Raw genomic sequence first — 22,752 nt, 5'->3', positions numbered from 1 at the left:
GGAACTGCCCACTCCTCATTCTTTAACCTACAAAGGAGGCACAGATACAGCCCCTTTCTCACCTGGACCTGCTGTTTTTGCGCATTCAGCATGTTAGGGTCAATGGAAAGGGGTCCCAGCACGCTCATCATTAGCTCCTTCTCCATCAGCCATGGGCGCAGCTGGGCTTCAGCTGCCTGGAAGCTTGCCAGTTGGTTCGCTGATTTCTCCAGCTTCTGCTGGCGCTCTGCTGTCACCTGATTGGCTCTTGCCCACCTGGAGTCTGAAGACAGGAAATGAAATAGCCGGTAATTTTACTGTTATTAGGAAACCTGTCCTTTGATTTAGCAGTTGTTTTTTCGTTTTCTTATGTGATATAGCAGTGTAATGCTTGATACACAATCAGTCTAGTAATATATTTTCCATTTTTAACTACTATGGTACTGTGGTTAGGACAGGAAATGTGGAATCAGCGATCTACATCTAGCGGCAATTGTCACAGACTTGCCTGACCCTTGGGCAAGTAATTTAACTTCTCTCTGCTTCAGATTCCATCTTTCAAGCAAAAATAATATAATGTGTATCAATTTTTGTCAAGCACTTTGAGAGCTTTGGATGGAGAAACACTGTACATGCACTTTGCTTCTAGCAAGTTTTGAAATTTTCTTTTTTAAATACACAAGCTCATTTAAGTATCTAAAGTATTCTAAGTAATCAGACTTTTACTTTGACCAACGAAGCTTTTACTCAAAAAAAAGCAATCAACTGATTTTATTGCAGGGTATTTTTTTAAGGTAACTTGAGAAAGCAAAGTCTCTGAAACGTAGAACCATCATGCAGACTTCATTAACTGAACAATGCTCATCCTGAAAACATCCTAGCATGCCAGACAGCTTGAAGGTACGTTCTCTATTTCCTGAATTCAATTACAAGTAACTCTGCTCTACTCTGACTTTTGGAATTGTCCTGGAAACTGGAATCATCCTTAAGGGATGTTAGAAACATCTAAAAATCACGCTACATCCCTAGGGAACTTACTGAGATCATCCAGCATCTTCTGCCAGTTTGCTGCTTCTGGAGAGTCAGGACACTTCTCCAGCAAGCCAGAAAGTGCTTCCTTTACTTTCTGGATCTTCCCTGAATTCTGTTCCAACTCAGCCAGGAATGCCTAGGAAGAAGAAAATTTTGGACATGCTAAGACATACAAGAATTCAAGCACAAGAGCTATATTGAGATGGGCTACAGTTTGAAGGAAGAAAGTAGGTACACTTGGAGTTGCGTAAGGCTTCATCTTTGGCCTTTCATGGAATCATTTCATCCAGTTACTAATACTTAGAGCTCCCTTGGGCCTTAAGAATAGAAGAAATGAAAAGTTCATCTTTCTCAGTGTAACATTAAACTGTGTGTTGCTTACCCAATGAATTTGGAATGACCTGAGAATTGGTGCTAAACATTATCAGCTTTTTTCTCTGAGACAACTGCCCATAAAGGATAGGTCTAAAATATCTAAAAGGGTGAAGCTCACCACAGATTCACAGAATCACAGAAAGTAGGTCTGGAAGTGACCTCAAGAGGTCATCCCAGTCCATTCCCCCCACACTGAGGCAGGATTAAGAATACTAGATCACCTCTGACAGGTGTTTGTCTCACCTGTTCTTCAAAACCTCCAATGCCTGGGATTCCACAACACCCCAGGTCACCCGTCCCAGGGCTTAGCTATCCTTATAGTTAGAATGTTCTTCTTTATATCCAACCTAAATCTTCCTTGCCGCAAACTAAGGGTGTGTCTACACTTAAAATGTTACAGCGGCACAGCTGCGCCACAGTAGCACCTCAGTGTGGACACTACCCACACCGACAGAATGGATTCTCCCGTCAGCATAGGTAATCCACCTCCCTGAGAGGCAGTAGCTAGGCTGACGGAAGAATTCTTCCCTTGGCCTAGTGTTGTCTATATGGGGACGTAGGTCGGTTTTATGCCACTCAGGGGTATGGATTTTTCACAGCCCTGAGTGACTTAGCTACGCTGTCCTAATTTGCTAGAGCAGACCAGGCCTTGGTCGCTTCCTTCTTGTCCTACCCTGGGTGGACATGGAGAACAACTGAGCACAGTTCTCTTCATAACAAAACCTTGACATATCTGAAGATGTATGTTCTCCTCAGTCTTCCCTACACCGTGCTTCTTCATGCTACATTTAACCACCAAAATGAAATACGCTCTTTAGAAACAGGCTATTGTTGGTTCCTCCCAACCTAGTGCAGTAAAGCATGTCTCAGAGAATGATCTAGTCACTATGACAAACTCAGTCCTTATTCCTGCTCAGAGAGACAAGTTACCTTGTTATGCTCAGCCTGGGCTCTCACGGTCTCCGTTTTTGTAGGTGAGGAAGACGCTTCGAGTGCTGACAAGGTCCGTTCCTTTGACTCCAGCCACTTCAACACTGAACTTGCCTCCTCTTGGACTTCTAGCATCTTCTCCAGCATGGCTGACAGCTGCTCCTGGCGTTCCCGCAAGGCCATGCCAAGTCCCTCGTACTGCTGGTTCATATCAGACATGTCACACTGGATCTCAGTCAAATCTAATGACAAAGAAACAAACCTGAGCGGAAGGACGGCAACACCACTCCTACCTGGGCTGCTGGCACTGAGAATTCTGGGCAACCCTCACGCAGGCTGAGAGTGTCAGGGTACCAGAGGTTAGGATCACTGTCCTTCCATCTACTGAAGACCCAAAGATGTCAGGTTATCACCACTTGTCCTGCCAGAGGCTTGCTCTGTTGCATCACATACAAAGTTTGACAGTTTGCCCAACAAAGCAAATCACGTCCCATCAAATCAGCCTCATGCATATTGTGCTCCCATGTTAACAGTGTCATATTTAATCCACCTCTCACAGTTTGAGTTCAACTTTTTACATGTTATCTCACTGAACCAATGAGCTCACAGCAGCTAACAAGTCATTTAAGTAGTACTTAAAATTCCAGGGTAAGATGGTCTCAGAATCCTCAGAACTAATAATCTTCATTGCATTTCTTAAAACAATCTCCCACTTAACAGCTTTCTAACACCAGCTGATCAGGGGTCAAGTTGTTGTCAATTCTGGAAGCTGGATTCCCCTCCTGCCATTTCTGTCCTTCAGTCTGTCCTACATCCTACATCACAATCAGCTGCCCATCTCACGGCCCCATTCTGGTTACTACACGGCGCTGCAGAGAAATAGGGTTTGCTATAGGATTCTGACAATGTCACATTGCAGTGTTTATCTCCTGGGGGAACATCCATACAGACTGCTGTTATCATGCACTGATGGAAACGTAAATGAACACACAGACACCGCTTTCTATTGCAACACGGAGTTGGCGATCTCACCTTTGCAGGTGTGGTATCCATTTACGCTGCCTACTGACACTCCTAGAGCGGGCAGCACAGAACCTGAGCAAGGGACAGAGAGACAAACAAAGGACAAGACAAACATGTTAGGAATACAGACATATTACCAACAAACGTACGCACTCAGCACTGACCCAACCGTTTCCAGCTGTCCACTGTCGATGACGGACATCATGGCAAAAGAAAAAACAAATCCTGAGCATGAGCAAATTAACACAGCACAAGACAACAGAGCTCTCCACAAGACGAACCATGTCAGCCACCAAGCAAATAGATGTCATTTGGAAGTGGCTTATTCTCTTCATCCCAATAAATCCACAGACCCTCTTAATGCTTAACGCTAAGGGCTCAGCATCGGGAATTCCCCACTCCTCACATCTCAATGCCCAGCTGGGACTCCCAATCAATTTTGCTTTTCATCTGTTGATTTTACCTTACTCTCTTCTAATTCCAAGTAGCTGAAAACAGAATAGCTGTCACTCCCTGCAGCCAACATCCCCCTTTTCCATTTCCTCCAGCCACTCCTATAGGGACAATTTAGAAGTAGCGTAGACGTTTAGGAGTAGCTGTGAAGTTCCCCAGAGCCCACAACAGTAGCCCCGCTAGTGGGCACGAAGTAGATATCAGCTCCCCACCTCACACTGCAAGCCTGTGACCACTGTATACATTTTTGCATTCAGTGGAGGCACCAGCATTCCCACAGGAGAACTAATATCCATGAGAATCATATTTAGAATACAGACTGATATTGCAGGAGCCAAAAGACCTTCATTGAAGAGATTAACTTCCTTACGTTCTTCTTTTCTTATGGGATGAAGCTCTTAAAGAAACAGACCTAAAAAAATAAGATTCTTTTCTATGCAACTGGGCCCTGAAAATTATTCCTCAGAAAATCCTTCTCTTGGACTTCATTTTGGGATGATCCCAAGTCAATCCACATTCAAACCCGAATGCCCTGGAGATGTTATAGATCAGGCTTCTCATTTTCTAAGCAGCCAGAAACAGTCAGCATCATAATCATTATAATGTCCATTTATATAGGAGATTGCAACGTAAAAACCTCTCAAAACTTTCACCGGGTATGTACAAGGGATTGCTCTCCTATTGCTTACATTCAGCTACCCCTCAGGAGGAACGCAGTAGCTATTCTGTGTCAGCAACACTCTACAACATGTCTGGGGATGCGAAGCAAAGGTTAATTTCTCCAGATGAAACGCCCATCGAGGTGTTAGGTAATTACCAATTTAGAAGTTAGCCGGCAATTGGAGTTAAGTCCCCTAACTCTTGCCCTGGGTTCTTAAACGGTCAGAAAAGCAGTCAACACATCCAATGTACATCGTATCTGAAAGCGAGCATCCTCCAGTGTTATCCTAGCACCATGTTGATGAACTGATTCAGTACCGATTCTTGGGCTAGGTCTACACTGTGACCGAGGGGTGTGTCAAACTAGTGCGAGTATAAATAGCAACACAGCGGCAGTAGCGGGCTAGCGGCAGTGGACAAACGGCCGAGCCATGCAGAGCATCAGCCCGCGTGAAACAGTGGGTATGTACTCGGCACAGCTGAGCCGGAGCTCCATGCTCACGGCCTGTGTTACTGCAGCTGCCCTGCTATTTAGACTCAATGAGAGCTAACGTAGGAGCAGGGGAATCACACCCCTAGCTCACAGTGTAGATGTAGCCTTAGAGCGCCAGCTACAGAAGCATCAGGACTATAGCCTGTAGCCTTTTCCTAGATGTTCCTTGGAGGTTTCCCATCCAAACGCTAACCAGGCTAACCCTGCTTAGTTTAGGGGCTGCGATCGTACGTGGGTGGCGGTTACGAAATGTTAAAAGCATTTCCTCAACAGGAGTCCGTACTCACAAGTTGGAAAACAGCCGTTTGGTATCTATGTTCATTCCCATATAAGACAGACAAACAGACAATCTCTCCAGAGGCTGACTACACAGACTATTGCTGGCTCCTTTCCTTTTGTTTTGTAACAAGTTTAAAGCCATTTTCTATTTGATGATGGTTTAAATAAAAATATACCTAAAGAACAACAAAAGCAAACAATAGTGCAGAAAATGACAGGGCTCCTCCTCCAAAGACACTCCAGGTGTCCTCTGGGCGGCACGGTTGTAACTCACCTGTCTTTGACTGAGCATCAGGGGCTGTGATTTCTACAATCAAATTCTCTAATGCAGTCCCTTTGTGATTGATTTCCTCCACCTGGGCCCCCTTTCCTGTCCATTCTTCCAGGAGGACCTATTAAAAAACCAGGATCAGATACCAGCATCCTACATTATATATTTCCCACGCCAGAGGGCCTATGATTGAAACAAACACATTCTGCAGCTGAGAACGACAGGTGTGTGTTTGTTGTCTAGGCACTGTGAGTACTCCTCTAATACGCATGTAGGATCCAGCTTTAGCATGCTCAGCTGTCTAATTCACAGGATGGCTCACTGACTCCCACAGAATAAACTGAATTACTGTTAAACAGCAGATTAAGAGCGTACCTCTATATTATGTCAAAGAGGGCAGTTTCTTTATAATGAATCAGCTATAGAGCATCAAGCAGCAAATTAATAACTAGTGGGTCTCTCTTCAAACTAGGGTTCTGAGGACCCTCCTTCCTAGCCTATACACCTAGCCCCCTACGGTATCCAGCATGCTAAACTCGCCATGTGGACCTTGTATAAATCAGTAGCTCGGAGAGCTCCTATATTTCTGTCTGAGATAAGACAGCTACAGGTGAGCAAACAGGATGTTGCACTCTCTCTTAAATCACAGCCCTTGACATATCTTGATTTAAGGTGTCATTTACCCTAGAGAAGAAATAGAGTGCCCAAGTGACTGGATGTAACCCCTGATGTCCAGCAGAGGGAATTTCACTGAAGATACAGACTAGCACACAGGGGTTCCTTCTCCCAAATTCCTCTGAAAAGCAGAGGAGCGGTCGGATTTCTTTTAAAAATTAATAAAAGACTCTGCATAGATTTCACTGTGCATTGAAAGTGTGAGCGGCTATAGCGAACAGTGATGTGTATGATTGCGAGCACTGTCTCTCGACAGTCCCACACAGACAGGGGCTTCAGACCATCAGTGGTGCTGTTTTCAGAGCAAGTAAAGGCTCACTTATGAGAATCCATTGCACGGACATACAGCACCGCACTCCTGCACTTAAGCACATGGAAGCCCAGGCGTAGCTGGATTAATACAAGCATAAAACAGTTCACAGTATACCATGGCCTGCAAGTCATTACATGCTCCTTTGGTTTCCACACCAACTCCTCAGAGCGTTTCCGCTTTCCCTGCCCACCTTGATTTGCTGCATGCGCTTCTCCAGTTCCTGGGTGCCCAGGGAGGTCTCTGCAGATGGCACATTCCCTTCGCTTTCTTTCAGCCACTTCTTGATAGCTCCAACCAACTTTCGGAACTCGTCCAATTGTTCCTGGCAAGATGATGCATCCTTTTCTCTACGAGTGAAAAGGTGGAGAGAGTTAGCAGCTCGTGCTTCGCTTTGCAATTACCATACCCTGAATTGAGCACACCATGGTCTCTGTGATCTTGTGGGGTTTTGTTGTTGTTGCTTAGCAACAGCACTCACTAGTGGCCAAAACTGTGGCTATAGCTATGGTAAAGCGTGCTCAGTGAATGACCTTGGTGCACAAGTTCAGTGTTATCTTGACCCCTAGAAACCCAGACTCACATTCTTGGCAAAGTCCAGGTTAGCAGTTCTGAAACCATGATCCACACAGAGCACTTGTTAGTGGCCTGTAGCGAGCTGGCAGGTCACAGGGTGAGTGGAGTCACTTCCTTGCTATTAACTACTTGGACAAGGGTTCAGGCTCATCATTGGAAAGAAGAGCCTGGATGTTTGTAAAAACAGCTGGAAAAAAGGAGGAAGAGTTTGCCTGTCTACTTCTACCAGCAGCCACCACTCCATAAGAGAATAAGGAGCAACACTCAACGACAGAGATACTAAGGAACAGCTACAAATAATCAAACACTTTGTGACACAAAGGCACGTTGGCAATGGGTGCACAGGTCTTTGAAACCACTCTCATCTCAGACCTGACAAACTCACTACATCAAATACATTGTTCACAGGGTATCTATGCATACTGGGTACCATGTAAGGTCTTTATTGAAAGCTTGCAATTTATCAACACTCATAATCATGGTGTGATGTGCGTACAGGTAACACTGAAGGAATAAGGTAGATATATTGATGTTTATTCCCTTAGGGTCTTAAAGTTAAGGGGAGTCACCAGAGATTAACTACCTGGTGGCAGTTTATTCATGCAGGAGGGAGTTGCTCTCTCTCCTTAGTTAGCCAGGGATGTCACGCAAGGTTCAATTGTCTCTCACTGCCCCATCACAGAACAATCAATGGAAAACCAAGGAAGACAAGTGCAAACAATTGAAACCACTTGGAGGTAAAAACAAGAACATTACAACAGGCAGGGTATTGCCCTATGAATAGAGACAACAGACTTTCAGTATAAACACAGGTTTCAGAGTAAGGGGCAAGAGGCCTCTGCATCCATTCACTCAGGAGACATCTTGTGGGGCAGGGGTATTTTCATGACAGTTTGGATCCTGGTTTCTGTGAAGCCAGCTGGCTCTGCAACAGACTGAAATTTTTTTGAGGGGGGGAAACTATTTTATTAGATAGGAAAAGGAACCATTAATAAGCGTAGGCCCTAGTTCAGGTTTTATGATTTTGTTTGCATCATTTGTTTTCACCGCACTCCCTTGTTTCTAGCTGAATCTCTATCCTTTCTTAAATAAACCTACTTCTTTCTTAATGTCAGCGCTCACAAGTGCTGTGCGATATACAGGAGTGGTGGTTTAAGGTAAAACTAGCAAACTGGAGTACCCGGCTCCTTTGGGGGCAGAGGCTTAGGGATTATTGTGAGTAGCCAGTGTCGGGGCTGGGAGTCACAGAGGAATAGTTCAAAGGAACTCAAGGGGCACCTCTTGGTAAGCAGCAAGGCAAAGACAGGGAGCTAACAGCCAGCTTACTACAGCCAAGTCTACCTCTCACTACAGCCGGAGGGTAACAAGGTGACCCTCAGTCCTGGGTATCCCGAGACCTGGGTACCACATGCTTCCTTTAATATTTCTCTTCCACAATTGTGTCGTCACCATTGGCATGTTGCATGCTAATCACAGAATCATAGAATATCAGGGTTGGAAGGGATCTCAGGAGATCATCTAGTCCAGTCCCCTGCTCAAAGCAGGACCAATCCCCAACTAAATCAAAGGTCAAGAGCAATAGGAATGAGCTCCACATGAATGAGCTTCAATGGAAGGGCAGATAATCTCTGTGGTTAAATATGCCACATGATCACGAGTGGAAGAGGAGGCTGAGGAGAGAGACACTATTAATCTGTGGCCCACCCCATGACAATCCCTGGCATGGGGAAGTAGAGCTGTCAGGAAAGTGGAGCTCATTCATATTGCTCTTGACTTTGTGACAACCACTTCTTGCCCCACTCCTCCAAGAACCGCTCGCATTCAGGGAAAGCAGGGAAGCACGGTAGGCCAAGGGTACGTCTACACGGCAATCACGGGGCGTAACTAGCTCATACAGACAGACCTGAACTAGGTGGGATACTAGAGCGGTGAAGTCACGGCAGCATGGGCCGTACAAGCCCACTTGGAACCCTGGGTAATTATTCGGGCAGCTAGCCCGCATTGCTGAGGCTTCGCTGCTCCAGTTCTCGAGCTAGTGACGTTCCAGCTAGCTCCGGTACGTTTACACAAGTGCCATCAGATTCCCCATGGCTGCAGCGAAGACGGACCTTTCCCTCGCCTCCCCACGTCACCAGCGGGATTTCTGTGGGAGGCGGTTACAACAGCACGCCCTTGCAGTGGTTCCCGTATGTGCGGTGCTGCGTAACCCATGAAATTCGTTGCCTTCTTCGCTGCCCTTACGGCAGTTCCGAAATCACTGTGGAATTTGAAGACAGGAGACTTCCTCACCCTTCGGAACGCAGCTGAGGTTCCTGGGCGTGCTGCTATTCGGCCAGGCATCTGAACGGAAGGGATGCCGAGCTCTGGCAGAGGCTTACAACATCACGTAGCAGTTTATTGCCCCCATCTCGTCGCTCTCCGTCGCGAACGAGGTCTCGTGAACCCTCTTTAACTTAACCCTGTTTTAATGCTGCCCGTTCTCTGTAGACAGACCCTGCACCGTGGCAACCCCCTCGAGCTAGGGAAAACGAAGAGGCTCCTTCTGCAGCTATTGTCTGTCACGCCTTCGCTGGCCAATGAACCTCTGCCACACAATGCCATGCAATACAGTGATCCGCTCCTGGGGGGAGCAGGAGTGGGTTTGATTCGTGGCAACCCCTGCATGCTGAGAAAGCACGGCTCTTGCAGCACACACATTTTCACAACGCCTCCAGCCGTCCTTTTTTAAAATGTCAGTGAGAGATGACGGCATTAAGTTTTGCGGCGTAGGAGGACAGCAGAGGTAGAAGTTAACGTACGGTCCCCAAAGCAAAAATGAACCTTAGTCAGCTCTCTCCCAATTGCTAAGTAACTTCCACCATCAGTGAGAAGCACATCCGCCAATTTTTAAGAGCTGTCTCCACAATCCAGCCCCTGAAGGGTGGGAACAGGTGATCTCAGGTCTTACCTCTCCTTTGCTGCCTTCTGCAGCTGCACAAAATCCTGTTTTAGACTGTGCACCTTCGCTTGGTGCTGAGAGGAGCCCACTGGGAAACCAAAGGAGCTCAGCTCTGCGGTCAGACCCTCTATAGTATCCAGGTCCTCTTGGTGCTGCCTCATTTCTAAATTCAGCTCCTGTCAGGATAAACAAGAGCGGGGATGAAGCTCCTGTGTTTGTTCAAACAGGAGAAATGAACAGACACAGCCCTTGATACTGACTAGGGCACATAGTGCCCTCTACAGGGAAATAAGATGAATTATCCATAAATCAGCATGAAATACTCACCAGCAACTACACACCACACCACAGAAACACTAACCCAGGAACCAATCCCTTTAGCAAACCTTGTTGCCTACTCTGTCCCCATATCTACTCTAGAGACACCATCAGAGGACCCAACCACATCAGCCACACCATCAGAGGCTCATTCACCTGCACGTCTACTAATGTGATCTATGCCATCATGTGCCAGCAATGCCCCTCTGCCATGTACATTGGCCAAACCGGACAGTCCCTACGTAAAAGAATAATAATGGACACAAATCGGACATCAGGAATGGTAACATACAAAAGCCAGTGGGAGAACACGTCAATCTTCCTGGACATTTTATAACAGATTTGAAAGTAGCCGTCCTTGAACAAAAAAACCTCAGAAACAGACTTCAGAGAGAAACAGCAGAACTAAAATTCATTTGCAGATTTAACACCATTAATTTGGGCTTGAATAGGGACTGGAAGAGGCTGGCTCATTACAAAAACAGCTTTGCCTCTCCTGGAATTGACACCTCCTCCTCTATTATTGGGAGTGGACTACATCCACCCTGATCGAATTGGCCCTGTTAACACTGGTTCTTCACTTGTGAGGTAACTCCCTTCTCTTCATGTGTCAGTATATTTATGTCTGCGTCTGTAATTTTCACTCCGTGCATCTGAAGAAGTGGGGTTTTTACCTATGAAAGTTTATGCTCAAATAAATCTGTTAGTCTTTAAGGTGCCACCGGACTCCTTGTTGTTTTTGTGGATACAGACTACCATAGCTACCCCCGATACTTGTCACCATGAATCAGAGCAACTTCTGAAACTCCCGCACATCAGAATTGGTAGAAGGGCTACAGGGAGAATCTAGGGCAGATACTGTTCCCAGCTAGCAGGAACCATGGTCTCCATGAAACCACTATGATTTTGTCCCATCCAGTGCAATGGACCCAGTCCTATACCCTAAACCACTGTCCTAGGGTAGCGATTCTACTTACTGACACGTAGGCATTGTGCAGTATTAACAGATGGGATTTTTAGCCAGTGAGGTCTAGCTATATTTGCCCTGGGTCTAATCCAACTGTTCAGAGTTCACTCCTTTAGTTCTCTGCCCCCAGCCAGCTGGACTGGGCAGAATTGTCTTTCTAGTCTAGAACTGCTCCTAGACTGTTCACGCAGGGCAGTGAAACAGCAATGAGCTACAAAGCCCCCATCTCGTTCCCTTTCTCCAATGGCTGAGCAAATAGCTACTGTAACTGCAGGTCCCAATGGCCTGGGATGAATGCAGGGGGTTATTTACTCTGCACAAATCCCTCCACTCTGCCTGCAAAGGGCTCCTCACAAAAGCCTCATAGTCTGGGCCTCCTTTCTTCTTTAGGCACAAAACCCGCTTCTCACCTGGATCTGCTGGGAGAAGTGAGCGATGTCACGATCCGGCTGGTTTCCAGAAGCCAGCATGCGAGCTCTGCTCTCCGTGAACTGCTGCAGCTTCTCGGAGAGGTGCTCGTACTGTTCCACCTTCGGGAGGAGGCCCTTCAGCACGTTCTCCTTCTCCTGCTGCTGCCGGCACAGCTTGTTGAAATGCTCAGTCACCTCGGCCAACTTGCCCTGCAGGGCTGAGGCTGCGGAGCTGCTGGCCGTTTCCATGAATCGAGTCACCATTTCTCGGGTGGCTTCTAGGCTGCTCTTCTGCCGGGCGATGTCCTGCTTCAACTTCTGTTGTCAGAATAGACACCGAGAAAACCAAAGTGGCATGAGTTGGCCGGGGGGCCCTTTGGAACTAGAAATCTTAAAGCAAATGACATTTCTAGACAACATTCACATGCATTATTTTCACCCCCAGTCCTCCCTGTGCCCTCCTTCCCCACTGTGTCTGACTTTGGCTTTTCCCTGCCTCTGCTCATGCTGAACTGTCAGTCTATCCTCATCCACTGCTTCTGGACAGGGATTTCCTCTCAAGACTATGTGAACGTCTCTAAACGCTGCTCATTAGTTGAGGAGGGAGGTAAACTGTTTCGGTGGCTCTATTTCCTAGTTCAGCGAATTCAGGTAAAGGATGGATTTAACGCTTCCTTTTTAAATGGGTTTACTGCATTTAAATGACTTGAACATGCAATACAATTAAAGCACAGAATGTTTTAAGATGTCTGCCCCATTCAGAGGTTGGCGAGAGGCAGAGGAACCGTCTACCTAATGCAGGCTCTTTCTGAAAGGCAGTTAAGTGAATATCTCACAGCGTTTGTGGCGAGTGACTCCTGGATGGAGAGAGACGAGAGGGAAGCCAGCTGCTCTCCTTCCAGGCTCTTCTCAATCTCAGCCATCGACTGCACAAGAGTCTCCAGTCCTTCTTGAACGCTCTGGGACTGGGCGATGGACTTCTGCAGCAGATCCGAGCGCTCTGCCATCTGACCAGAAAGGCTCTGAAAACGGCTCACGATGGAATCTGGGGAATTCAGCACAGGATAAAAATAAATGACCAAGAGGGGCGAGTGATTGTCACCTCTGAGATTATCCCCAACACAAATAACTAGCCAAATCACCCGGAGGAGCCGGAGCTGCGAAGGTTCAATTACTGAACTCATTAGAGAGAACAGGAAAAACCTCACTGGGTGAACAAAAGAAAGAGCAGCAGCGTAGGAACTGACCCACGGTCCATCTATCCCAGTGTCCTGTCTGCGACAGCGGCCCACACCAGATGCTACACAGGAAGGTGTAGGAACCCTGCAGTAGCAGAGGTGGGGTAACCTGCTCCCACTCTAGAGGTAAGGCACTTGGGTATAGGCTAACCAGAAACATACACAAAAGCACAGAAACAGGACTATGATAAGACCATTTCAGTGGAGTCTATTGTATTGTCTCGACTTTAAAACCAATAGGTCTCTTTCACTACTTGAGGCAGAAGCTGCCTGTTGCTCAAGACGTCCCTCCCTCCTCCCTTGTTTTCTCAACATAAAGAGAAGTGTGGATCCTCCGAAGGAAACAAACAGCCTCCGGAGGTGTTTTGGGAAGGTGGTGAACTGCGCTATTGGCGCGTATGTGTGCGCACACAGGGATTGTAGACAAGTTGCTCTTCTACTTTGATCCCGTGTTCTTCTGAACTCATCTGACTTGGGGGCTTGAGTTCCCTTTTTAATTGTGGTCTGTCTTCACACTCGCACATGCTAATGGACACGGCTGCTTTGCCCAGTACCTGTGGTTTCCTGAATGCGTCTGCGATCAGGGGCTGGCTCTCCTTCTATCTCCAGGAGGGAACGTGCTGCTTTCTGCAGCTTCTCCACGGGCACCTGATGCTCAGCAAGATCTCCCTGTAGTTGCTGCTCCAACACAAGACAAGACCACTAACGTCAGCAATAACATACACCAAAGAGACTGCAACACACTGGTGAACTGGTCTAGCAGGTTCCATCCTTAATTTAACAGCCCCCCAGGTAACCCATATAACAGGAGATCGAAATCAGGATTTTAGGGTGAGATGTCTGGCCCACGAGGGTCGTACACTCAGCCTGGAGAAAGACAGTCTAAAGATCCCTTACCTTGGCATTGGTGAGCTGCTTCTGCAGAACCGCTGGGTCCGAGGAAACTGTCTCAGAGAGGACTTTTGCTACGGCTGCTTCACTCTCCTGCAGCCACGTCCTGAGAGTTTCTGCCACTTCCTGGAATTGCTGGTAGCGATCCAGCAAGGCGTTCAGATGGGAACCAAGCTTGGCACACTACACAGGAAAATAAAATCCGAGACAGGGATATGAACCATCACGGTCCGCAGCCTGCTCTTCCATGCCCCCTTAATTTGAAGAAAGGGGGGAAAACTCACCGAGGGCTTGTCTACACCGCAGGTTAGCGTGTGGCAAGCAGAGGTGTGAATGTACAGAGCACTAGCCTGCCAGACACAAAGTCGCTACGTGGATGCTACCAGTGAAGGTTCCAGTTTCGAAGGGGAATATGTCAAAGTGAACTAGAGAATTGTCAGCGCATTACAGCGAGTTAGCGCACAGCAAGCTAGGGTGCTGTAAATTCACACCCTGACCTGCCACGCACCAACTTACCATTGAGCCAAGCCCTGAGGAAGAACTCAGTTTTAGCATGGGTGGAAGAACCATATAACACAGTCCCTGCCCTCTTCTGAGCTCACACCTTTAAAATGTTTGAACAGTATAAGTGTTCCTGATGTAGGAAGGTGGAGAACGGTCAGAGAGAAGGTAACAGGGCAGATTTGACAGGTAAATTCCCAGTTACATGCAGTACCGGCTACCACCATCCCTACAGCCCTGCACAGAGGAAACTCCATAAAAGCTTTATCCTATGGAGCTGGAAAGGGTTTCCTGTACCTTTGAGTGGAGAGCAGTGTATCTTTTTGTTGCATCATCCAGTTTGCTCTTGACTAAGTTTCCTGTGGCTAATGGCTCAGGCCCCTCTTCCTTGGCTGCACTCTCTGCGTCCAGCACCTTCTGTCCTGACATGGTAACAAACCGCAAATCCCCCTTGTGGGAGATCACATCTTCCGAGAAGCTTCCCTGCCGGAGAAGCATTGGTCTCAGAGATTCAGGGTCACTGTCCGCCTTGTGCATCCGCTCCAGCTCCTTTTCCGCCTGCTCTAGCCAGGCCTCAAACTCCCCGTGATCCCGCATAAATTTCTGCAGCTCGTCCCGCAGCACCTGCACTTGCTTCAGCTGCTTCTCCGACTGCGACAGGTTGGCTGCGTATTGCTCCTTCAGCTCTGCCAGCCTCCCCTGAAGCCTCTGCCTCTCCTCCGGTGCTAGGTTGTGGCCCTGTTTGTCCAAGAAGGCCTGTGCTGTTTGTGTAGCTAGAATGACATCTTGCTGCTGGGAGAGCAGCTCCTGATGGCGTGCCTGAAACACAAACACACCAAACATGCTGCCTTGTGACCGATCTAATGTCTCTAAGGACTTATCTACCTGGGGGAAAAGCCCTCAGTAGCTGGTGTGCACTAGTGACTCCGCACTAACTCCCAGTGCGGACACTGGTCTGGGCACTGAGAACCCCTCTGTGCTCGCTGTTGTGTGCGTGTCAGCCCCAGGATACTGGAGAGACACGGTGGGTGAGGGAATACCTTTTACTGGACTCGCGCTCGTCTCTCTCCCCAACAGAAGTCGGTCCAATAAAAGAGATTACTCGCCCACCTTGTCTGTGTGCGCATGAGCTTCATGCACTTTGGAAGCGTGCTAAGCTAAACTGCCTGGAGGCATTCACAGTGCGCAGTAAGAGTGTTCACATGGGGAGTGGGTGTGGAGTCAGGAGTGCGCTTTACATTTACTCCTAGCCCACTGTGCACGAACTTCCCCATGCAGACAAGCCCTCAGCACCAGAACTACTGACAGACCTCTCTTCACTGTGCTGGCAAACAACTAACCCCTCCCCTGCGAGTTACCCTGACAGCATCATCTTGTGACCTGACTGTAAAGTACTCTGCATTACTGATCACACCGCTAATAAATTACAGCTGAGGCAGACAAAAAACCACATCTCTCCACTTTCACATCTCTATGTCCTCCCGTCTGCTGTGCCAGGAGGATCCCACAAGTTCAGGGGTCTCCCCTTCTAGCGCACCAGAGCCTTGATGCCCGGTTACACCGGAACACAACTGCGTGGCATGGCGAACACATCCATGCATTCAACGCCACTTGCTGGTGGCAGGGTCGTCACCGTGCTTGGCAGCACTAAGATCTAACGTAATATCAGCCAGGTAGGTCAGACATGGCGGCATTCTAACCTTCAGCCTCTCATACTGCCCATCAAGGCTCTCTTCCACTCGGTCCACTTCCACCAAGTGACCATCGAGGATGTCCTGGGTGCCTTTCCCCTGGACTGCTCCCAGAGCTTGTTCCATTGGGCGAGGTTTGTGCTCAGAGAGCTCCCCCGTCTGTTCTAATGATGTCACCCACTTTAGAAGCGACTCAATCTTACTCCTGTTCTCCTCCAATTCTTTGGCAGCTTTCACCTGAAAAAACAACAAATATTCCGGATGAGGAGGGCTGTTCTTTTTGTATTTGTATAAGCTGCTGTATCAGGAGAGGGAGAATCCTGGCATCTGACTGATTTTGTGATTCTCAGCCCTGCACAACACATAGTCCACAGTCTTACTCAGCCAACACATGCCCCAAACTGGGCTTCTGATACAGAGTGAGTGAGTGAGTGCACGAGCAGTGTGTGCACACGGGTGAACACATCCAAGTAGTTCCTTGAGGTACACCCCTGGGGCTTATCTGGGGAGGTTGAGACACTGTCAGATTTTCAGAGGTGCCAAATTACTTCAAAAAGCTGCACTGGAAGTTTATTACCAAGTCCTGACATCAGAGCAAGGCTCCTTTACTCTGCCCTGGGCTGCTTTACATTCCAATGAATATTGTATTAGTATTATAAATACCTAGCATGTCTAATCCATAGCTCTCAAAGTGCTTTACAACGGGAGTCAATACCAACGTTTTACAGATGGGGAAACCAAGGCACAGAGTGGAGACACGGTGACACGGTGGAGACAAGGTCACCAAGCAAAAACAGTTGCAGAGCCAGGAACAGAATTTCTCAACTCAACAGGTTTCTCAACTCCCCGGCCAGCGGCATACCCACTAGGCCAAGCTGCCTCCCCACATTAAAAGTCCCCCCTCCTTTTGTTCTTTGTGTGTTACCTTTTCCGTCTCCTGTTGCATTGCAGCCGTCACTGTGCTCTCCAGTTCTTTCTGGGCCACTTCAGTCCTCTCCTGCAGAGACTGGAACTGCTCCTTGGCGAGGCGGAGTTTCTCTTGCAGGGCTGCCAGCTCCCCGGGGTTCATCTTGGCCCTGTTCTCCTCTAAGAACTCTTCGGTTGCTTTCAAGACACCCACGAAAGAGGCAGCCCGGCTCTGAATGTTCCTCTGCAGGTCCTGCGAGCATTGTGGAAGAATCATACAACTTTTCTGTGCCATCTGACATCTCTTTTGCCCCCTTCTTGCCCCCCACAACTATTCTAGCACTGACCTTAACGTCACTTTGCCTTTGCTGCAGCATAGGTAGGTCCCCTTCATTGGCTGCTCTCTGCTGGTCCCTCAGTGTGTTCTCCACCTGGCCCAGCCAGGCGTGGAGCTCCTCCAGCTTCCGACTGCGCATTGCTTGCTGCTCCTGGAGAGTCTGTATTGAGGGGAAGAGAAGAGAGGAGGCCGTTTAAGACACATCGTTCATTCAATGCCACCATGTCTCTGAAAAGCAAGGCAGAAGAGTTACAGTCTGAGCACCTGATAGGATAGGAGGCAGCACAGAAAACACCTTTTGAAGCCCTCTGCTCTCAGCCAGGCTGCATGAACGTGTATCAGAGCCCAACAGTATTTGAAGGACGGGATCTCTTTAAATACACTTTTTTCTGTCATTCAATCTGTCTTCTCTCCTTAGATGGGAGACCATTCCACAAATGTTTAATAATTTCATAGGGGCAACAATCAAAGCACAGCCCTCCTTGGTACAATTAACCAAATGTTGCTCTGGCTTTGTCCTTCCTCTCAACCTCAAGAAATTTAAAATATACCAGAAACCCGTGTAATGCCATCTCTAGACAGGCTGGCCACGCGTAACGCACTGGCATCATGCAGGGCTGCGGCTTTGGAACATTGGCTGACCCGAGCCAGGTTTATTTTCACACCGGGGTTGGCGTGAGAGCCAAGGGAGACAAAATGTTTCTGTAGCTGATCCAATTCCTAGGTGTTGCCACTACCGCACAATACAGAAGCGCCTGTTTGAGCAATTGAGCATGATGTGTGACCCTGACAGTCCTCACAAAAAACTTCTCTTTGCTAGCAGGGAAAAAACGGTTTCTTCTGGTGACGTAGCAACTAAACATACAAACTTGTGCAAAATGCTGTGGTCATTTCTTTCAATCTTTAAGATAAACAACAGAAGCAATTCAAAAGAGCGCTCTTAAGAGCTCTTCGGCTGCAAAGCGAGATCTTCCTGGGTTAGGATGGGTGCACACTGAATCTGAAAAAGCAAAGCAAACTGGTTAATACACACACAGAGATGGCATAGGCAGAGTGTTATTGAGAGCAACTGTTAATAAAAACATTACAGTATTAATAGTGTCTGGAGTGAAAAGGTCCATGCAATTATGTGGGCTGCGGGAACACAGCAGAGTATCAGGAGCTCGTGTAGGTGGCTGCTGTGTGACACGACATTTAGATATTATTCAAAGGGCTGTTCTTATGTGTCTACAGACCATTAACTGTGCAAGGAAAATGAGAAACTAGCAACACTGGTTATCATTCGGGTTGAACAATGCAAGTTTGTGCCATCATTTTCTGGTGTGGACCTTACAGGAACTAGGTTGAGTCCACTAAACCAATGCACATATGATCTCAGCTAGACTCAGGCAGGTTTCCAGAGCTGAAAGCCAAAGGGACTGACCAGCTGTCCCATCTAGTGCCCTCAAGAGCTTGGTTAGTTTGAATAAGGGAAGGCAAAGAAACTCAGTCCCTTGAAAGATGGGATGGGTAGGGTAATAGAAAGGAGCAATCGACTCTTTTCAAGAAACTCCTGCTGTGCCATGAATCATTTCAAAGTCACACACCCAAAACCGGAACACAGAACGGCAAGTGTTTCACGGCATGTCCTTGAAAACATCTCAGTTAACAAAACACAACAGGCCTCATGACCTTCACCTCATCAGTCTGCTCCACTTGCCGGAGACAGACCTGCAGGACCTCCACCTGAGCTGCCACACGCTCGGAAAGGTCCCGGAAAGACTTCTGCAGTTCATTGAGCAGTCTCAGCAGCTGCCTGCTCTGTTGCGGGGTCAAGTCCTGGGCGTGCTCAGAGATAAAGAACTGAATGTCGAAAGCAGTTGCATCGAGCTCAGACTTGGTGTGAGCAAGGGGATGTTTCAACTCCTGAACAGAAGAGAGAAAAAGCTAGTCAGTGAAGTGAGTCTGGTTTGTGTGCACTTTCCTAAGCTGCTGTTTTTGGACATGATCCATGGGCAAAGAGAATCCTACAGCACAGAAGCAGAGAGATTTCAGCCAGATCTTCATCGAGAGAACAAGATATTTCAGGCACCCAGCGATACACGAAGAGCTTGTCTAAGTGAACACTTAGTTCGCGGCAAGCTGGGTTGTAAAACTACCCCGCACTAGCCTGCTGCAAACTAAGTGTCCAAGTGAAGCCACCTGCCAAGCACTAGAAGTTCTGTAAAAAGAAAAGGAGGACTTGTGGCACCTTAGAGACTAACCAATTTATTTCAGCATGAGCTTTCGTGAGCTACAGCTCACTTCATCGGATGCATACCGTGGAAACTGCAGCAGACTTTATATACACACACAGAGAATATGAAACAATACCTCCTCCCACCCCACTGTCCTGCTGGTCATAGCTTATCTAAAGCGATCATCAGGTTGGGCCATTTCCAGCACAAATCCAGGTTTTCTCACCCTCCACCCCCCCACACAAATTCACTCTCCTGCTGGTGATAGCCCATCCAAAGTGACAACTCTTTACACAACGTGTATGATAATCAAGTTGGGCCATTTCTTGCACAAATCCAGGTTCTCTCACCCCCTCACCCCACTCCCAAAAACCACACGCACAAACTCACTATCCTGCTGGTAATAGCTCATCCAAAGTGACCATTCTCCCTACAATGTGCATGATAATCAAGGTGGGCCATTTCCAGCACAAATCCAGGTTTTCTCACCCCCCCCCACCCCCATACACACACAAACTCACTCTCCTGCTGGTAATAGCTCATCCAAACTGACCACTCTCCAAGTTTAAATCCAAGTAAAACCAGAACATCTGGGGGGGTGGGGGGGAGGAAAAAACAAGGGGAAATAGGCTACCTTCTGTAATTCTGTTCTGTAATGTACTTTAATCTACTCCTGTTCCAAAGCAGCTTAGATCAAAGCACCCGGACAATTTTTAGCACGCGGCAGGAGGGGCCGCACACACACTTTGTAAGCGGCAGGCTAGTGCGAGGTAGATGCATACCCCAGCTTCCCACCAAGTAAGTGTTTGTACAGAGAAGCCCTAACAGAAGCGCGTACAGCAGCACACGAGTAAGACGATGTGTGGAAAGCAGTGGTTTCCCAAGTCTCCTCCTTTCTCTTTATACCAGACCTCCCAACACCTTTGGAAAAAACCCCTCCTGTCATTGGCATCCGAGTCAGAGCCAGTTTCTCGATGCGTGTGCAGTGCAGCGCTGGAGATGTACCCAGATTCAGAAGCGACTGTTTATACTCTATATGCCAATCGCCCTCCAGCTTCCTCACTCTGCAGATCGTGGTGTAGCAGCAAAAACCACTCCTGGAGCTACCTCTTCTTCCAACACCTTAGCCCCCTGCCCCGCACTGCTTGGGTCTCAAAAGCATAGCTCTGTGAGCCGTGAGGACAGCTTCCACTGACCAGTGTGAGCGCCACTCCCAAGAGAGAGTGGCACTCAGTAAAGGCTCCAGGTCGTGCTCTGGAGGAGATTGTGACTTTTTTTTTTTTATTTATTTCCCTATGTTCTTTGAAGGGCTGAGCAGCAATAGGATGTTTTACTTGTTGCTGAGACAAAAGAGGAGAAAAAAAAAACCCTTGGCTACTTTCACCTCTGCATGGCATCATTACTCATGCTCCCAAGAGCACAAGGACTGAAAAACAGACTAGAATACTGGCATCTCCTTGCACAATAATCGACAAAGGGAAAGCCACAAAGAATCAAGGAGGAAGGCTGGATTAAAAGCAACCCCTGGAGGAGGCCACAGTTTGATCAGTCAGGATTATGGGTGTTGCTATGGCTACCTTATAGTGTTGCAGGCAGCAAGTCAAGCTGTTCCCTTCAGTTGCATGGTGGTAATCACTGCTGTCCAGAGATAATGCGGTATCGCAGACCCAGTTCTGCAGCTCTTCCAGTTTGCCCTCAAACGTCTTATGCCGTGTTAAGACTTTAGCCTGAAAATGAAAAGTACTCTAATTAAAACCAGGCAACTAACGAAGGAATGAATGCAGAGATCTCTCAGTATAGGGTTGAAGCAGCAAAGGGAGGACAAAAGTCTGTTTGTGAGTTGTACCTTTTCAGTTTCTGCAGCACTACGCAGGTTTAGCAGCCAGGCCTCCAAGGCATCGCTCACTGAGCTAAAAGACTTCTGGAGGTTCTTGGCATCTTTCTCCAAGGCTTTCAGCAATTGTTCAGGGACTTCTTGGGGCTGGTTGGCCACAATCCACTTCACAGAGTCCAGCTCTTGATTCACTGGAGAGGACAGATCCTTCAGTTCCACATCCAGGACCTGAGGCAAGACAGTATCTTTAAGTCCAAGACACAATGATTTCATACGCTCACTGCCAGCATTCACAGGGTACGCCTACACTGCAAAAAAAAAAAAAAAAAGCCAATTCTTGGCACTGAGTCTTAGACCCTGGGTCAACTGACTCACGCAGCATAGCAGTGTAGTCATTGGGCTCAGGCTGAGTGAGGGGGAGGCTCTCAGAGCCCAGCCCCGGTCCTAGCCCGAATGTCTACACTATCTGAGTCAACTGACCCGGGCTTTGGGACTCTATACCATGGGTTTTTTCTTTGCGGTGTAGACATAGCCACAGTAAAACAAAGGCTGGAAGAAACTGGATTCAAACAATCTGTGTATCTGCTACAATGATTCATTACCATCCACCAATTCATCCTACTATTCTCATCTGGCCAGGTTACAGTAATTCATTCCAGACAGCAAACCTAACTGTGAATTAAATGAATTTATTGTCTAAACATGGACGAAGACCTGAGCCAGAAAGAAAGATATCTTTTAGATCCCAGACTAAAGTTCCTCATCGTGCTCACAAGAGACAGTTAGCAGCTGCTAAAGCCCAGTGAGCCCGTGCATAAACCGCCCTAAAAGAACTAACCCAGAGAGAAGAGCACTGGAGCTGGACTAATTTTAGTACAGTGCCCCACCCTGACCTCAGCCTGATGCAGCAGGTCTTGCAGCGCTTCTAAATTCAGCTCCGCCGGTTGAACCTGTTTAATTTTCATCTCAATATCTCGGAGCATGGACAGATAAGACACCAGCTTCTCATCATGTTCCAGACAAAGCTGCTTGCTGAACATAGTCTGCGGAGTCAAAAGACAAAACATACTTCAGATTTTGAGAGAAAAGTAAATCAGAATGAGATTATTTTAAAGAACTCTTAGCATTCTCTCTCTTTACAGCAATTTTCCACATTAGGGACTGCTCCCTTGCTAATCTTATCTACAAGATTTACTACGGAGAAATAAAATGTACTCTTTTTCCAACAAACCTTAAAAATAGCAACAAATCTGCAGTGTTATCATCCAACTGCCAAACAATGGGCTTATGTATCTGTCATTTATAAGTAATGTTCTCATAAAATATAACTGAGGTTCAAATGTTTCCCCCAATACATCACAGTTTCATTTGCCAAATCAACTCCAGCTACTATCTTCTGGGGCTGCAACTCCCAATAGGTGCTCTACATTCACTACCTTTATCCTTCTT

General features: G+C 47.4%; 1 protein-coding gene across 9 annotated transcripts in view; it reads right to left on the bottom strand.

Moving 5' to 3' along the window:
• MACF1 (microtubule actin crosslinking factor 1) overlaps window positions 1–22,752 on the bottom strand; it is a gene marked incomplete at its 5' end in the record, with an annotated part of 251,969 nt that overhangs the window by 78,860 nt on the left and 150,357 nt on the right. For 6 of the 9 annotated variants that reach the window (XM_084652582.1, XM_084652575.1, XM_084652578.1 and 3 more), the window contains 19 exons: window positions 63–262; window positions 1,018–1,147; window positions 2,317–2,558; window positions 3,349–3,411; window positions 5,499–5,616; window positions 6,674–6,830; window positions 10,004–10,170; window positions 11,690–12,007; window positions 12,526–12,734; window positions 13,482–13,605; window positions 13,825–14,001; window positions 14,617–15,138; window positions 16,020–16,247; window positions 16,936–17,169; window positions 17,264–17,413; window positions 18,925–19,158; window positions 21,047–21,196; window positions 21,316–21,531; window positions 22,197–22,346. In XM_084652582.1, the coding sequence (XP_084508708.1) occupies window positions 63–262; window positions 1,018–1,147; window positions 2,317–2,558; window positions 3,349–3,411; window positions 5,499–5,616; window positions 6,674–6,830; window positions 10,004–10,170; window positions 11,690–12,007; window positions 12,526–12,734; window positions 13,482–13,605; window positions 13,825–14,001; window positions 14,617–15,138; window positions 16,020–16,247; window positions 16,936–17,169; window positions 17,264–17,413; window positions 18,925–19,158; window positions 21,047–21,196; window positions 21,316–21,531; window positions 22,197–22,346 (3,789 nt within the window). The remainder of the gene's footprint in view (window positions 1–62; window positions 263–1,017; window positions 1,148–2,316; window positions 2,559–3,348; window positions 3,412–5,498; window positions 5,617–6,673; window positions 6,831–10,003; window positions 10,171–11,689; window positions 12,008–12,525; window positions 12,735–13,481; window positions 13,606–13,824; window positions 14,002–14,616; window positions 15,139–16,019; window positions 16,248–16,935; window positions 17,170–17,263; window positions 17,414–18,924; window positions 19,159–21,046; window positions 21,197–21,315; window positions 21,532–22,196; window positions 22,347–22,752) is intronic. The other 3 variants (XM_084652581.1, XM_084652576.1, XM_084652583.1) reach the window with 2 other exon arrangements.

This window comes from Lepidochelys olivacea (genome assembly GCF_965140295.1).
Source record: "Lepidochelys olivacea isolate rLepOli2 genome assembly, chromosome: 19".
Taxonomy (NCBI): Eukaryota; Metazoa; Chordata; order Testudines; family Cheloniidae; genus Lepidochelys; species Lepidochelys olivacea.
The sequence above is the reverse complement of the archived record's forward strand: the minus strand, read 5'-3'. Positions and strand labels throughout refer to the sequence as shown.